The 17,440-nt window shown below is 42.2% G+C and overlaps 1 protein-coding gene across 1 annotated transcript; it reads right to left on the bottom strand.

Annotated features, from left to right (window-relative positions):
* Positions 1–1,086: 1,086 nt before the first annotated feature.
* On the bottom strand, positions 1,087–17,387 carry faah2b (fatty acid amide hydrolase 2b). The gene is made up of 11 exons (XM_004574171.4): positions 17,117–17,387; positions 13,003–13,085; positions 12,381–12,517; positions 11,791–12,000; positions 11,090–11,209; positions 10,408–10,543; positions 6,322–6,439; positions 6,102–6,221; positions 3,546–3,657; positions 3,220–3,408; positions 1,087–2,063 (listed from the first exon to the last, which is right to left on the bottom strand). Exons 1-11 carry the CDS (start codon positions 17,303–17,305, stop codon positions 1,888–1,890), a joined length of 1,590 nt encoding a protein of 529 aa, XP_004574228.2. The 5' UTR covers positions 17,306–17,387; the 3' UTR covers positions 1,087–1,887.
* Between the last annotated feature and the right edge of the window lie 53 nt (positions 17,388–17,440).

Here is a 17,440-nt window from a genome sequence, read left to right as displayed (position 1 = left end):
TCTCTTTCTTACTCACTTTGACCAGTGGGGGTTTATTATGTGTTTAACTTATATTACACCTTTAAACACATGCTTATTAAGATATCTCCAATGAGACGGTGTGTGTCTCCAGTGTGGTTTTGTTTCAACATTTAATCTGCGTCCTTCCTGTGTCTGACTTCCTGCCCTGCTCATGAGTACCTTGATGTGGCTTCAGTCAACAATAGTTAATTTACCAACACAGGGCAGAGATCTGCATTTGAAACAAGTATAGTTGTCTTTGTGTGTGGCATGAGCATTTCTCAAAGTCTTAGCACAGCATGAATTAGGCAGCATGTGTCCTTCCACCTGAAAACTCAGATCATAACCTGGACCTAAAAACACCTGCCAACCAGTCCAAGCTTAAAAGTGATGCTGGAGAAAGCCTGAGAGAGGAACTGACCACGACTTTAAACTGCTTCAGAATAGTGTGAATGCACTTTTTTTTTTTTTTTTAAATATGTGAGCACAGGTCACCACATAGGGATCAATATCCCATAAGTGATCTAATACACCAAGAGAAAAATGTTTCTGTAAATCTTGTTGCAGTGAAATGAAAATATGAAATCCGTTCACTTTCATTGTTTTTAATTAACCAACTTAATTGTTTACTGATTGTGATTCATGTCTTGAACTTGACAGAGATACTGTATTAAAAGGCCAATTCCTGTCCTGAGCCTGATTCAGCTTCAGGTTTATTCATGTTAAAAGTGGGTTTTTTCCTCCCTGTTGCCAAGTTCTTAAACAGCTGTTAGCCAGTGTGTGTTGCACCCTTGCTAATAAATCGTAAGTAACGGACTAAATGACGAGAATTTCACCCAGAAAAATTTAAATCCTGTTTTATGGGATTGTCTATGTCAGTCATGTTGTTTAGTTAACTGCTGATCATTGTGCTCTGAATACAGTTATCCAGGTGGACGAGCTATTAAAAAAAAAAAATTCAGCTGAAGTGTTGCCCATTGGTCCTTACACATTTGGCCTTCTGGCCTGTGTGTTGCGCATAACAATCACCTTGAATTCTTCATTGGAATAAGTCAAACAGGGTTTTTAAAAGAAAAACAGCTGTAATATGAAACAATACTTTTTTTATTAATTAAAATGAGTTGCAACATAAAGCATGCGCCTCAGTCACTGCACTGATCTGCAACATTCATGTCATCATTAAATTAAGGCCGTTTTCCTCTACCGATGTCAGATAAGTATTCCTTCATAATCTCTATTCCACTGGTGCCTGCCATTCTGTTATTGGACCATCTAATGTCATCTCTGAAGCACTTTGGTTAACACTTTATTTCCAGTGTTTAATGCATGATCATGTCTAGCCCATACCTGATTGTCAGCTCTGTCCGTTTGCCTCTGTAGTTGCGGCACAAATCATTATTTAATGTATTCAGGAGACTTCTGCTCAGGTTCACGCTGAGTGTTTGCAGAGGTCCAATCAGTTAGAGCGACAGTAACAACCTGGGTGGCTGCGAGTGTGAACATAAACAATCAAAAATGACCTTTTGAAAGTCAAAACAGTAACAATGAGTCTGCACGTACATGAGTGAAGCAGGTGGAAAAACCAGGGAAGTCTAACAGTGCGAGGCTTGTCTACACAAACACCCTGTCCTATGTCATACAGTGAATGCTCAGAGAGAGCTGATAGCCTTTCAGTTTGTTAAAGCTCAGGTTCATGGCAGTCTGTGAAAAGAGTAGATGACAAAATCATGACTGAATTCTTATTAGTGCAAAATGTTTCCTACTAAAACATTCAAAGCAACGACTCTAGCTCTCTCTGTGTACTACATCAGGCAGTACCGCTACCTCAGCCAAACCACACCTGCTCTGCAGGCTTGGTGATGACTGCTACTGTGTGAGCGTGTGCTTTTAGTTTGCTCCGGGGTCCTTCCAGCCTCCGAACGTCTTCTCCAGGTGGAGGGCCACAGCGAGGGTCAGGTGGTCCTGCAGCTTCCCTGCAACGACCTGCACGCCCAGAGGCAGACCCTCCTCACCCACACCCAGAGGGCACTGAGTCACCGGCAACCCCAGCATGTTAATTATACCTGTGTATGGAGGGGGGGAAAAAAAAAAAAAAAAAAAAAAAAAAAGCAAAATGTCTTAATACGTGGAATAAATCTTTTTAACAGCAATAATCCGAAATAGCAACTTCGAAAATGACTGTCAGACATAAGATAAATCACAGACAGTTTCCAGGATGTAAAAAGGTTTTGAAGTCTCCCACAGTTTTTTTTCAACTGAGCTTTAACCTCCTAAGACCCGAACTCTTCCACGACATGCATTTTTAATTTCTCTTTGATATTTGGTCATATTGGGGCCCGATGAATGTAAAAACAAAGAATTACCAGATTTTTTTTTCAACCTTAGTTTTGTTTTTAAGAAAAATGAGAGCCACATGAGGAAATTCGTTTACAACTTTGATAGAACAGTAGCAGTATAATGTCCTCGTAAGTGGATATCAGGCCCATGTAGAGCAAAATTGAGTATTTTAGTCTAAATAACCCAAAATGTGATGTCGACATATGTGGACGCCAGGTCCTAGGAGGTTAAAGGTTATTTTGCAAAGTGATGTGACTGAAAAGCACAAAGGATAACCTGCACACAGACTGCAAGAGTCCAGGTGCAAATAACAAAACAAAACTGACCACCAAAGAGCTTTGTGTATTCCTCACTAGTACTGGTTTGGATCCTCTTGTGCCTTCAGACCTGCTTTAATTCTTCATGGCACAGATTCAACAAACATCACACAGCTGCTGCACATCCATGATGCGAGTCTCCCGTTCCAAAAAAATGCAAAGTTGCTCTACTGGTGAGTAGAGGCCATGTGAGTACAGGGAACTCACTGTTACGGTCAAAAAGCAAGTCTGAGAAGATCTGTGCTTTGTGACATGGTGCACTGTGGTCATAAAGGGACATGATCAGCAACAATACTCAGGCAGGCTGTGGGGTTTAAAATCAGCTGATACTGAGGGGCCCAAAGTTATTCAAATTACTGCCAACCCATCAATTTGAAGCAGCATTCTGCTTTGAGAGTGAAACATTTTCTCCCATTTTCAGACCTTTCTTTGTAAATGATTGTGTGGGAAAGTCCCAGCAGATCAGCGGTTTCTGGATTTTAATGTCTGTGATATTAATCGTGATGTTGCTGTGCAGATGTTGGCTGTTAAAATAAGATCAGGTGAGAAGTGGAACGCCACTGACCGGTGTATGAGAAGTCGAAGGGTCTTAGGAGCGGGTGGTGGTGTTTGGGGGCCACTTTGGGGTGAGAGGGGTAAAGGAAAACACCGTCAGCACCCAACAGCTCATCCACCTCCTTCTGCAGCTTCTCCTTCATCTGGATGATGGAGGACGGTGTTTTGGACATGCGAGTCATCTCGATCAGGCCCACAGCTGAAGACGTCGGTTCACAGAAACTTTAAATGCTATTTATTCATTTATTGCTTAATCATTTTTATATATAACAGTGTTTTGTTTTTAAATTGAGAGCTACTATTGAACACTTTGGAAGTCTGTATTGCAGCCTTTACCGATAGCAGCGAGGGTGTGGTCTGATCTTCCTATCATCCACTTCAGCAGCTCCCACAGAGGCCAAGCTGGTCGTCCTGGTTCTCCCATCAACTCAGCAAACATCTGAGGAGGCTGGGAGAAAACAAAACAAAAACAATTCAGTTCTTTTAAAGGTCATAGAAAGGACACAGACTGTATTACTTCTCCATGTTCTTTATTGCTTCCTCTCAAACATGGTTGCTATTTTCTGCTGACAGACTGTCCAAGTTGTCATCATTATCGTGCCAGTAACCTGCACCTGTGTGGCATCACTACACCAGGCTCAGGTTTAAAGTTAGTAATGATTTATTAGTCATTGAGCACCTGAAAACAGCAGAAGCCCACAGGCCACAAAAATGTTCCCGTCATGAAACCACTTCAGTCAAATATCACAAAAATGGATGTCAGGGGTAGAGAGTAGAGTAGAGTGGCTGTGTCACTAATCTTTTTTGAGTGACAGCTCTAAAATCTTTTTGGGATCCCTGCACTGCAGTGATGCCACTCTACTGCCCACTTTGTAAAGACGAGTACACTGGTCCCTCGTTTATTGCGGGAGTTACGTTCTAAAAATAACCCCCGATAGGTAAAATCCGCGAAGTAGCCAACTTTATTTTCTTACAATTATTATAAATGTTTTAAGGCTGTTAAACCCCTCACTACACACTTTATACACTTTTCTCAGACAGGCACGAACATTTTCACACTTTTCTCTCTTGTTTAAACACTAAGTTCAAACCTTCTAGAAAAATAAGTCCAGTATTATAGAATGAAACCAAACACACCTGTAGTTGCCTTTGACGGTGCAAAACGTTTTGTCGCCAGTGTTGTGTTTGTTGGGGAGAAAACTTACAAACATACAGTGCAGCACTTCAGAGTCACACTGCTAGCGATCGAAGATTTATGTAAATTTGACAAGCTGAACGCATTCTGCACTGTACAGGAGACACGACATGAGATTGACTGACAATGGTCAACAGCCAATCAGGACACAGAACAATACGCAGTAAAACAAACAAACAAACAAACAACAACAGCGAAGCCACAAAAGGTGAACCGTGTTATAGCGAGGGACCACTGTATAACCCAACAGGTGGGTGTGAAATGATTCACGGGTCAAGGAAAGAAGAAAAATAGTACAGCCACATAAATTTTGGGTTTTGGTTGCGAAGTTCACCTCACTGGTTCTTATGGGATTCAAAATACAGACAAGATACAAATCTGATCTGAGAAAAAGTGCAGAAACAACAAAGACTGGAAACCAGTGTTTCAATACTTAACTCCTATACTGGGCATTTTGATTTAGCTCTCTTTAACTTGGTACATTTAGATGCCTGAATGATATAGATTTGGTTTAAAGAATACCTAGTTTACCCATATTTTTGTTCTTGGACTCTACCACAACCCTTTTATGCTACAGTACTTGGAGACCAGAGCAAAACAAAAATTACTGCAACCATGTCCACTGAAGTTGCAGTGTTGCCTTTGAAAGTGTTGCTTCAAAGACTGGGACTGGGTTTGTGATCACTCATCAGCTGGTGTCTTCAATTCAATCTGTGTAGCAATATGTCAACTAACTGATAAATCAGAAGGAATTGCAAATCTGTTCCTCTCTAAATACAAACAAGTACCTCCATTGATATTTGATGTAGTTGATACAGGACGGTGATTTAACTTCAATACAGCAACCTTGCTTTTATATAAGAATAAAACTAGAATACAACCAACTGAGTTGAGTCTCATATTACAAAGAGACGGATTAAAGACGAGGCTCAACCTCTGGATGATCAGATGATCGCTGCAACTACATGCAATCAATCACTGAATGCTCTTATACTGTGCCTGAGAAGACCACATAAGGACATCCCCTTACATCACACAGAGCCAATAGTAGGAAAAGAATAAACTCCATGGCCATGTTCAGTATGAGCATCCAGCACTGTGACAGTATAAGACATAAAATAAGGAAAAGCATAGTAAGTTCACTTTAAATCAAACTGGTGATCTGCATTAAAGTAGAAAGTAGCAGTAAACTGACTGTGACTAACTCACAGCCTGGTAACAGAAACGTTTCAGATTAGCTGAAGAGAACTGCGTGGATGTAACTATGTGGGCACATAAATCTCTTCCCAAGCACATAACTCTGAGTTAGAAACAAAAACTGATCACATTGTAAAGCTTTACATATTAATGAGGAGACTTGGTTTAATGCGAGGCGTCTGCAGGAAATCTAGATGCGGGTATTGTCCTCTGAAGTGGCAGAAACATTACTGTGTGTGTGTGTGTGTGTGTGTGTGTGTGTGTGTGTGTGTGTGTGTGTCGTGCACAGGCAGCTAAACAGATTAGGCGACCATTTCTGGGCAGCAGACTACAATAGGTGCTGTGACTAAGACTCAGCCTGCTTTCTCTCTTAGTGAGACGTGCCTTATTAGCTGGAAAGTCCTGGCAACAGCAAGAAACCAATGCCTGTTTCTCTCCCTTGTCTTCATCATTCACCCGCTGACTCTTTGTCTGCTGTAAAGTTAATGTTCTGGACCTACTTTGCCCTCCTTGTCAGGAAGGACCATGTAGGTGTCCCAGATCTGAAAGCTGTAGCGGAGCTCAGGGAAATGCACTTCTTGGACTTTCACTCCGAGGTCCGCCTCCAGGCGCTCGGCTACCTGTGGAAGACCACACGAGGATTTAAAGTGTAAAACAATTCCTCCTAAGTGTGTAGGAGTTCTGCAATAGACAGGGAAAAAAACCAAAAAAACAACGCACCTTTCTCTGAATGTCTACGAGCTCTTTGCTGACGGGGGTTGTGAGAGGAGAGCCGCCGTCATGAGGGATGGTGAAGAACCGCAGCTTCTTTAAGTCGACCTTTGTGTTTAAGGACAACCTGTGAGCACAAGTGGAAACAATCAACAGCACTGCTGAACTACTGTAGCTAACAAACACAGTTGGGGTTTGGTTGTGTTGAGTCAGAATCTTCTGTGACAGAAATCTATACAATTCCTTGTAATTTTGGACCATTTGATAAACAAATGTGTCCATTATGCTGATGTAAATGAAACCTCGAGATCAAGTGCTGACGTTATTACAGCCCTGGTAAAACCCTGTTCGCAGGCTACCCAAAATACCTCTCTGTAGTTAAATGCCTGTATTAAGTCTCTGTGAAGGTTCTTAGTCATCCAGGTCATCGTAGTCTAAGGAGCTTGCAAAGAAAAGCGTCTGGACTTCTTTAAGTTGCTTGAAGACGTTTCACCTCTCATCCGAGAAGCTTCTTCAGTTCTAAGGTCAAATGATGGAGAGTCCCAGATTTAAACCCAGTGGGAGTGTCCCCCCACAGAGGGACAAAAGGACCCCTGATGATCCTCTAATCACCTGACCCAAGGTGTGAAAACGGGTGTGGGTCCCAATCAGCCAGAGTTTTGGGTTCCTGAGGTCAGATGGCCCAGGATGTGAGTGGGCGTTAAGGCGTCTGGGAAGGGATCTCAAAAACTGGATTATAGATGGCAGAGAGTTGGTGTCGTAAACCCCGCCTCTGTTCAAAGATGGTCGCTCACAGTGGACATAGATGGCTTCTTTCACTCCTCTTTCAAACCATCTGTCCTCTGTCCAAAATGTGAACATTGGCATCCTCCAAAGAGTGTCCTTTATCCTTAAGATGCAGATGGACTGCTGAGTCTTGTCCTGTGGAGGTGGCTCTTCTGTGTTGTGCCATGCGCTTGTGAAGTGGCTGTTTGGTCTCTCCAATGTAGAGGTCTGAGCATTCCTCGCTGCACTGTACAGCATACACCACGTTGTTAAGTCTGTGTTTTGGAGTTTTGTCTTTCGGGTGATACAGTTTCTGTCTGAGCGTGTTGCTGGGTCTGAAATACACCGGGATGTCATGCTTGGAGAAAACTCTCCTGAGTTTTTCTGATACACCGGCTACATAGGGGATGACAATGTTGTTGCGTCTGTCCTTCTTATCCTCCCTCGCTGGTGTCTGATCTTCTTTTCTGTGCCTCTTTGCTGACTTTATGAACGCCCATTTAGGATAGCCGCACGTTTTGAGTGCTTCCTTTACATGTGTGTGTTCCTTCTTTTTTCCTTCAGGCTTAGAGGGAACATGTTCTGCCCAGTGGTGTAGGGTCCTAATTACTCCAAGTTTGTGTTCCAGAGGGTGATGGGAGTCAAAGAGGAGGTACTGGTCCATGTGTGTGGGCTTCCGGTAAACTTTGATGTTGAGTTTGCCGTTCTCTTCAATGTGCACAGCGCAGTCCAGGAAAGGCAAACAGTTGTCCTTTGTGTCTTCCCTGGTGAACTTGATGTTCTTATCCACAGCGTTAATGTGCGCAGTGAAGGATTCCACTTCTTGTGTCTTGATTTTGACCCAGGTGTCGTCCACATATCTGTACCAGTGGCTGGGTACTCTTCCTTTGAAAGAGCCAAGAGCCTTCCTTTCCACTTCCTCCATGTAAAGGTTGGCTACAATAGGTGACACGGGGGAGCCCATGGCACAGCCATGTTTTTGTCTGTAAAAGCCTTCGTTGTATTTGAAATATGTAGTGGTGAGGCAGAGGTCTAACAGGGTGCAAATCTGATCGGGTGTGAAGTTGGTCCTGTCCTCCAAGGAGCTGTCTTCTTGTAGTCGTTTTCTGACAGTCTCCACGGCCTCCGTGGTGGGTATGCAAGTGAAAAGAGAGACTACATCAAAGGACACCATGGTTTCATCTGGATCCAGGGTAAGTTTCTGGACCTTGTCGGTGAAGTCGGTGGAGTTCTTGATGTGGTGTGGGGTGTTCCCCACGAGAGGAGCAAGGATGGTAGCAAGGTGTTTAGCAATGTTGTAAGTGGCTGAGTTTATGCTACTGACTATGGGTCTGAGTGGGACAGCTTCCTTGTGGATTTTAGGAAGTCCGTAAATGCAGGGTATGGCATCCCCTGGGTAAAGGCGGTGATATGTAAGGCGGTCAATAATTTTGTCCTTTTCAAAGTCTTGAAGGCAAGCTATAATTTTCTTTTTGTAGCTGCTTGTGGGGTCTCGCTTTAAGGCTTCGTAGGTATTGTTGTCACTGAGGAGAGTAGTGATCTTTGTATGGTAATCTGTAGTGTTTAGGACCACGGTGCATCTTCCCTTATCAGCTGGTAAAACAGTGATGTTGTGGTCTTTGCTCAGGAAAGCGACGGCCTTCTTTTCCTGTATTGTGAGGTTGGACGGAGGGACTTTGGCGCTGGAGAGGGTGGCTGAGACTTTCATCCTGATTTGCTCTGCTTCTGTCTGTGATAATTTATTAATCCGTATGGCTGTTTCTGTGGCTGTGATGAGGTCCACTATGGGCAACTGTTGCGGAGAAATGGCAAAATTGAGTCCTTTGGCTAATACCCTCTTTTCAGGTTCAGTGAGATGAAAAGTTCTTCACCCATTTCTCCTGACTGTCCTCAGGTGTGTTTTCTTCTCCGAGTTGTGTAGGTTCAGAATGAGGAGTGTTTTAGAAAGCAAGGTGTGAAATTTCCTGCGTTGTCTTTCTTTTCCTTTAGAGTGTTGGGCCTGCTGAGCCTTGTCCACAAACTTGTAAACCTCTAAGATTGGAGAGCGTAGAAGGGACTCTCCACCATTTGACCTTAGAACTGAAGAAGCTTCTTGGATGAGAGGTGAAACGTCTTCAAGCAACTTAAAGAAGTCCAGACGCTTTTCTTTGCAAGCTCCTTTGACCTGTATTATGTCTGGCATCTCCTGCGTTTGGCTGCACAAAAACAAAGAAAACCTCAATATTCTTTAAATTAAATCAAAATTATTCATAGTTACTGAGTTGTTTTATTTTAGGTTGTTTTCACAACAGGTGAGCCAAACTCAGAATTTTTAATAGCGAAAAGAAAATAATAAAAATCATAACAGTGACATCAAGTTGCTTTATATTGTAGGGTAAAAAGTAAAGGGGTTGGTTCTTATGTAGCAGGTTTCTAGTGGAGCACTCAAAGCGCTTTATACAAGATGCATTATTCACTCATTCACACGTAATCATACAAGCACTTTTTTAAAGTGCTGTCTATTTCTAACATTCACACTCCAATGGACACATCGATGAGCAACTTGGGGTTCAGTATCTTGCCCAAGAATACTTTGCATGCACACTAGAACAGCCAGGGATCAAACCACCACCGTTCCACTTAGTGGATGACCTGCCTCATCTCCTGAGCTGCAGCCACTCCCTAAGCCTTAAATATTGGAAAGATACAAGAATAAGGAATTGAATATATTAGAAAGAAACCCTGACAATCACAAAACCCCATATGAGGAAGCAATTTGAGGCAGTGGGAAGGAAAATCTCCCTTTTAACAAGATATGGTTGGGGGGTGATGGGGACGAAGAAGACAAAAGACATGATGTAGTTAGTTTATCATCGTGGCCAAAATATTACATTTAAGCCAACATCCAAAATCCTCTTATGTGCGAGCAATCGTCAGTCACATAAAATGTAAGAAGTTTAGGAGAGTATAAAATGTTACTGCGTGTGGATCATTATCACATCCATGAAGCACTAAAAAAAAAAAAAAAAAAAAATTAGCACTGAGATAGCTGGATGCATTTTATTGTGCAGATTAGGGATATGAAACATCTGCTATCAATTTATCAATGTGGGTGTGTCCAGTTAGCCATAATTTGATCACACGCACACACACTTTGCTTTAGAAGGTCTCCAGCCTCTTCTAAGTAAGCCCCAGTTCTTACCTTGGCACCATAAGAACTGTATTTGTGCATGAACACAGATTGCACACTGTGTCACTTATACATGTAGATAAACTAATACAAATAAATAAAAGAATTAACACATTAGCCCCGAATTACACTCAGATGAAGCAACAGCAGCAGGGCCTTACATGTCAACTCTGGGTCCGGCCATGATCTTGAGCATAGGCAGAAGGTCTTCAGCGTAGCGACACATGGGACCAGAGCTGAGGTACTCCTCCTGCCTGCCAGAGGAAGGAGGGTACTGATTCTCACAGGACACGACACCTAAAGGAAAAAGTATTTTTTCCTCTATTAGTCAGCCTTACAAACAATCTGTAAGCAAAACGCTGTCATACATGAAGATTTCAATCTGGTGCAGTGGGTAGCAGCTGCTCCTTCAAAGTTTCTGTCCACCTGATGAATGTAAAACCCAAGGCTTTGTTTCAGTCACAGCTTGTTTGCGAAGAGGGCCCAGATAACAACTAGCGTAGAAAGCTTTAATGCACATTTTAACAGCGCTGAACAGAAATCTCCTGAGACAAACCTGCCTGTTTAGCTCCTAAATGCTCCACTGTGTCCTCAGCTGGGCTTTAACTGCCACTGTGCTATGCGAGCAGTTAGCTGTAAAGTTGTGGGCAAAGCTGAAAAAGAAGCAGAGGGGAGCTGCAGGCACACATGATAATCCTCTGGAGGTTCATGTCTATGAGTGATCCCTGTCACATGTTTTTCCTCATTAACTGCTACTAACCCCCCCCAAAAAAAACAAAACAAAAACAGAGCTACAACATTAACTTATGTGGGGTTATCAGACTCACAGCCAGTGTCTTTTACCTGGAGTAGTTTTATGGCCAAATATTCCATTGAAGAAACAGGGCATACGAATGCTGCCGCCGATGTCTGAGCCCACACCGATGACTGAACCTGCCGCTCCCAGTATGCTGCCCTCTCCCCCTGAGCCCAGAGGAACAGGCGATAAACAGTGAGAGAGCAGAGATAAGTCAGTGGAAGTGGACTTTATCTGGACCATTATTGTCAATAAAAGTCCTCACAGAGTCAACAAAGTACGTTTACCTGCAGATACGAACATTTTTGTTTTTGAGGAAAAAAATGGCAACATAAAATGTATTTGTTCATTAAATGTATGAAATAAGCAGCGTTACTATTATAAAAATAAAGCAACTCGACTAACGATGGTTTGGTTGCAGATTTTACGCTTAAAATTGCCTTAAAAAAATAAAAAATAAAAAAAAGCAGCTCACAGAGGTTTAGTGTAGTCTTCACACACAAAGACAGAAAGAGACATCACAAGGTTTTTAGATTTTGTACAGCTCTGCATACAAGACATCATTGAACATTTTCCACATAAAATAGCACTCAACCAGACCTGAAAGCAGGGAAAGGTAAAAATAAATAAAAGCACCACAGCCAGAGCCTCAGTAATATGATTAAAACCAGGACGACTCCTGGCAACAAAAACAGACGCAAAAAAAAAATAAAAAAAATTCAACTTTGTCTCAACACCGGCTGCTAACCTGAGCTTCCTCCCGGTATCCTCTCCAGGTCATACGGGTTGTTGGTGATGCCATAGATGTGGTTGTGCGATTCATACCACATGCAGAGCTCGCTTGTGTTGGTGACACCCAGCGGGATGGCACCCGCTCTCTTCAGCAGGGCCACAGGTGGAGCGTCGACTGTGGCCACGATCCCTCGCCTGGAGACCAGGCCTGTAGTGAAGGGCATGCCTGCAGAAGGGAGACGTGTCACATGTGCAGAGTGGATTTGCAGTGACTAACTAGAACTAAAGACTAACAGCTCTGCTTTTCCCTCAGCATCATTTTTAACTGACGGAAAACGTTTCTGACTTCTAGTTTTTTCCTTCAGTGAACAGCAAGTCAAAAACCAGAACTGAAGTTTGAAAACTAACTACCACAGTAAAACCTTCTAAGAGGATTTACAGCGCTTAAATGCATACTTGCATACATACAGTCCAAAGTGCATGTGTGGACTGAGACATGTTAACAGTATCAAATACTGAGTAAAACTGAGGTCACCTGATGCAGGTAACCACAGTAAAGTGTCAAGTTTCACGCAGCTGACGGGAGATTAAATTTCTGGAAGTTACCCTGGAGGGCATAAGACTCTTTCACAGAAAGTGGGACTCCTAATAAAGGCAGCCGGTCCTCCAGCACTTCCTCTCCTCCAGTCTCCTCCTCAATCAGCTTATCGACCTGAGCCGCCTCCTGGAGGGCAGCAGCAAACCTGGACAGACAGAAATGCAGTTTACGTTTACTGACAAATTTAGAGGGAAAAGATTTTGACCTGATGCTAGTAAAATGTCAAATTACAGCAGTGCAAACTATGCATTGTATTGTCACTATAATTACATGTTTTCATTTGCTGAGAAAACTTCAGCACTTAAATCTTTTTTATATTTTCCTCACACTACCTTTGCACATTTACCCACAGCAAACGTGATGTGACAGAACAGACACACATCAGGCACTGCTAAGGTTAAACACCATGTTTTTATCCCAATAGTCTGATGGCATTCTTCAAGGCTGATATATTGATACATCTTCATTTTTAGTTTCATTTCTGAGTTAAAGAAAAAAAAAGCCTCACATCATCATACCCTGTGCTGGGCCAGGAAAATGTTTCTGTCTTCCTGTCAACAAAATAATCAATAACTGCAGCTCAAGAGCACACTATCAGACATCAGGGAAATAGAGATGATCGTTTCTTGCCTGTCTTTCACAACAGCATTCACAAAAGGGTTAACTTCCTGGATCCTGTCAATGTAAGCCTGCACCACCTCTACGCTGGACACCTGCAGGGACATAACATTTAGACCACGTAAGGACATGTTATGGTTCATTGCAGAAAGAATGTCACAGAACAGGAAAACAAGTCAAACTGAGGGTGAAACTTGAATATGATTTGTCCTAAAGAAAAAAAAAAATTAAAAAAGGAAATAAGGTTTTGACTTCAGTGTCTTTAGGGTGGATTATAAAAGCTGCTTCAGCTTCTCTACAGCTGCAAGCCGCTTTGCAACCCACAGTTCCTCCTTTCAAGTTGTTTCTGCTACGTCTCCTGTCACTGATGCCTGCTGCTCTTCCAGGATCACAGACGCTATTTAAAAAAAAAAAAAAGAAAAGAAAAAAAAAGGAGGAGGAAAGCTACAGTGATGTGTCATTGAAGTCTGTAGCTGAGCACTTAATATCAACATGTTTTTTATGAGTGAGCAGTGGATGTGCCAGTGACACTCCACACTTATTGGCTAACAATTTTGATTGACAAGCTGTTAGCATTACCAGGGTAATCCTTTCCTACTCTTACAATAACCATAAACTAAAAAATGGATTTTATGTTTTGTTTTACTGAAACTAGGGCTGCTCAAATAATCGAATTTTAATCACGATTACGATCTGGGCTTTCAACGATCATTAAAAATGACTGAGCCGATTATTAGCCCCTCCCTCATGCTTTACTCTCGCGCTGCTCCATGGGGCAAATCCAGCACACCTCTCTGCAATTCGAACACGCGTCACAACAATTAAGAGCAGCGGTCCCCAACCCCTGGGCCTTGGACCGGTACCGGTCCGTGAGTCGTTTGGTACCGGGCCGCGAGAGTTGAGGCTCAGGTGTGAAATGTATGGTTTTCAGGGTTTTTAATCAGTTTTCAGCATTATTTTGTTATCGTTTTGATTATTAACTCGGTTTTCCTGGGTCTTTTCACGTGTGTTATGAATAAATCTTCTTTTTTTCGGTACCGGTACTAGTTTTTTTTTTTTTTGTTGCATTTATCCGCGACACCTTAAAGGCCGGTCCGTGAAAATATTGTCGGGCATAAACCGGTCCGTGGCGCAAAAAAGGTTGGAGACCGCTGATTAAGAGGACCCGAGGGAAGCTCGGAAAGCTAAGCAGAAGTTATTTGGAGAGGAGAGTGACTGCTGTTGGTTGAAAAGAGAGGTAAAAAAAACTTCAGTGGTGTTGCACACTATTTTATATTATTTTTTTAAAGTCATTGTTAACCCTTTAAAGCCGGTCAGAGCAGCACGCTCCGTTTTGCGTAACTATTTTTAAATCCCTGTAGAACCTGAACCGTGTAAGCTAGCGCAATAATTTTTTTTGCATATGAAACCAGAGGAGTTGTACTTACATCTGATGCCATCAGCTTGTCCTCGGTCACGGTTTCCTTCCACATATAGCTTTGCAAAAATTGCATAAAAAGCGCTTGCAGCAACAAAAACATAATATTCCAGAAACACGCTTTGCCGATCTGATCAGCTGTTCGTAACACTTCCCACAATGAAACAGACGTCAGCGCGAACTATCGCATGTCCGCCATTTCCTGCCCGAAACCGGAAGTGACGTCATTTTCGCGGAAAATGTAGTTTTTTTACTTGTAGGCCTTAAAAGCCTATACTGGTGTTTTTATAAGTCATGTTTACTTTTCTGAATAGTTTCTGTGATGCTTAGAACTCGAATTGCACTGCTGGAAATAGTTTATTTTGATGCACATGCTGTTTTCTTTGCAAATTTGCATCATAGGATTGTTTTTTCGTTTTTCCTGCAGTATATAAAAATTGGTGTATCTCAAAAATAAAACTATGAAGACACTCAAAATAAATTTCCTGTTGTTGTAAACTATTTTTTGCAACTTTTTTTGTATTTAAAGTTTTGAGGGATAAACCTCTTAAATTTCTCTAAGTAGAAATATATGTAAAAAAAAACAAAAATGATTTTCAATTTTTTTGTAGTTTATTGCACTTTTTTGTAATTAATGTAGTTACTATGGACTTAATGCATACATATTATTAAAATGGGCTATAACAGTTGTATAGCAACTTGAAATGCTCCCACAAATGGCACTACAACATGTAAAAAAAATAATATAAGCTCTGGCGGACTTGGTTCTATAGTAGGTCTTAAAGGGTTAAATAAATATCGTCAAATAATCGAGATCTCAATTTCAGTGAAAATAATCGTGATTATCATTTTTGCCATAATCGAGCAGCCCTAACTGAAACTAGTAACTGAGACCAAAGGAAATTATCAGGAAATAAGGTGTTTACAGAAGTGACCTCTGTAAACGTTGTCAGGCCAGAAGTTTTCTGTAATCAGTGGAATCGCCCTCTGCTGGTCATTAGGAAGAATGCAGGTTTAAGGCATTAGCTTCATTTTTCCTGGCCAAAAGTTACATCCATCTTTTATACAGGTTATGTCCAAAACAGGGCCCTACCACCAAACATCAAGCCTTCTGTTTGATATAGTTATCCAGAGTGAATTAGATTACAATAAGATACTGTAATCTAAAAACAAAGGGGCCCTGTACAGGAAAGGTCATTCAGTAACAGCCTGTTTTTTCCCCCACCCCTCAGTAGACTTGGTGATTTCAGTGTCAGCTTTTATGCTACTGTGCGGTGGAGCAGCTGATGCAAATAGACTCAATGAGCTCATCGGGGATGATGATTCAGTCCTGGATACAGAGGAAAGCACTTAGTACTGTGGATGATGCCTCTCATCCCCTGCACACCACACTGGAGTCATACTAAAAGTATATATGTGCGCGAAAGGTGCGCGTTTCTCAAGGTGTGACCAATGAAACTGTCATTGTAAAGAGGTTTAAAGACACGTTTAATTCCCGATATCTTAATATAAGACAAAAAAGTGCAAATAACCATACATCTCAGTTTTTCTACATTATAAAGAAATGGTGCTGTAGTAAGCAGTCTTTGGGCTCAAATTATAAGAGATTACTTCTAGTAAAGTTCTAGTAGGTCATTGCCCAGACCATCGTTTAATTATAACACTGAAGATTTTTTTATTTTTTTATTTACTCAGAACAATTATGTGAAAAAACATCTTTTGTTAAATGTTTTATATTACTTAATTACTTTGGTATAATGTCACAGAAGCTGTTATCTGTTAAAAATACAAAATGCATGCCCCTCCCATTCCAGAGCCATGAGGTGCATGGCCAGATTGGAGTCTTTGCCTGACCAATTCTGGCCCCAGATCCTTATGTTTGACACCCCAGCTCTAAGGTGGATACAAGTTTAAAATTAAAAATGAACAGTCTTATTTGGGTTTTTTTGTTTGTTTGTTTTATAAATCATTGAAAACTCTCTCTCCTCTCAGGGCCCGCAGCTCACAGCAGCTTCACGGCCCAAATGGGTGTCCCGCGCCCACACTTTGGGAACCCCTGCTTCCTGCACTATTGTAGTTTTCTTTTCTTTTTTTTTTTAATGTTATCACTGAGCAGTCTTTCCTAAAGATGTTACTTTCTTTTATCTCATCCCATCTCGGAATGTCTGTCCAAAAGCTGTTAAAACATTTGTGAGTAACTCATTAATCAGCATTTACCGCTCCAGCGCCACATGAAAGCAGCACCTGCACATGCGCCATGTGTGCGTTCCAATAAAACCTAGCAACAAGTACACGATTTGTTCACCTCCAAGTTCCACACATCTGTCTGGAGCAAAGCACAGCCCGACAAAAGGCTGCTCCCATTCTGGCTGTACAGGCAGCACAGGTGTGTTGTTATTCCACAGGTGTTACTGTCTTACTGTGGGCGTGGAGACTTGGGAGCAGAAAGCAAGCGTTGGGAAACCGTCCCTGAGGAGCGGACCAAGGTGCTTCAGCTCCAGTGATTGTAAATAGAAATAAGAATGGAAATAGAAGCTAAAGAGGGGATGTAAGAAACATGACAACCCATGACCTCCAGATTTAACACCGGCTTATGTGAGTCTAAATCAAACTGACATGAAGATGGTTAAATCTACTCGCTTGGAGCAAGTGTTAAACAAACACACACCCCTCTCCTCCTCCAGCCGGGAGGTCTGACCGGGTACACACCTGTTTTCGCCGGATCTTCTTGGCGAGCTGCGTCGCCGACATAAGCAGCAGCGGGTTTCTGACGGGCGGGAGCTTCTTCCCGGACAGAGCAGGTCTCCGAGGGGAGAAGAAGCGAAAAACGATGACGAGGACCTCCGTGACCGCCTTCAACAGCCATATCTGAGCTCTTTCCAGCCGGCTCAGAGCCATGTTTCAAGCGCGTGAGAGGACGGAAGATCACCGGCTGGTCGACCGCAGTCAGAACACTTCCTAGCTTACAGCAGCCGATCTTTTTATATACATCCGCGAGACAAGTTAGCGACAGTTAGGTCGCCACCGGAAATG

This window comes from Maylandia zebra, linkage group LG3 (assembly GCF_041146795.1).
Source record: "Maylandia zebra isolate NMK-2024a linkage group LG3, Mzebra_GT3a, whole genome shotgun sequence".
Lineage (NCBI taxonomy): Eukaryota > Metazoa > Chordata > Actinopteri > Cichliformes > Cichlidae > Maylandia > Maylandia zebra.
The sequence above is the reverse complement of the archived record's forward strand: the minus strand, read 5'-3'. Positions and strand labels throughout refer to the sequence as shown.

Bases quoted from the DNA above. Each gene is read 5' to 3' on its own strand.
- faah2b (XM_004574171.4), bottom strand. From the start codon at position 17,305: ATGGCTCTGAGCCGGCTGGAAAGAGCTCAGATATGGCTGTTGAAGGCG. The intron at 12,518-13,002 runs GCAAGAAACGAT...CTGTCTGTCCAG, and splicing joins AATGCTGTTGTGAAAGACAG to GTTTGCTGCTGCCCTCCAGG. The intron at 3,409-3,545 runs GTAAAGGCTGCA...CGACGTCTTCAG, and splicing joins CCACACCCTCGCTGCTATCG to CTGTGGGCCTGATCGAGATG.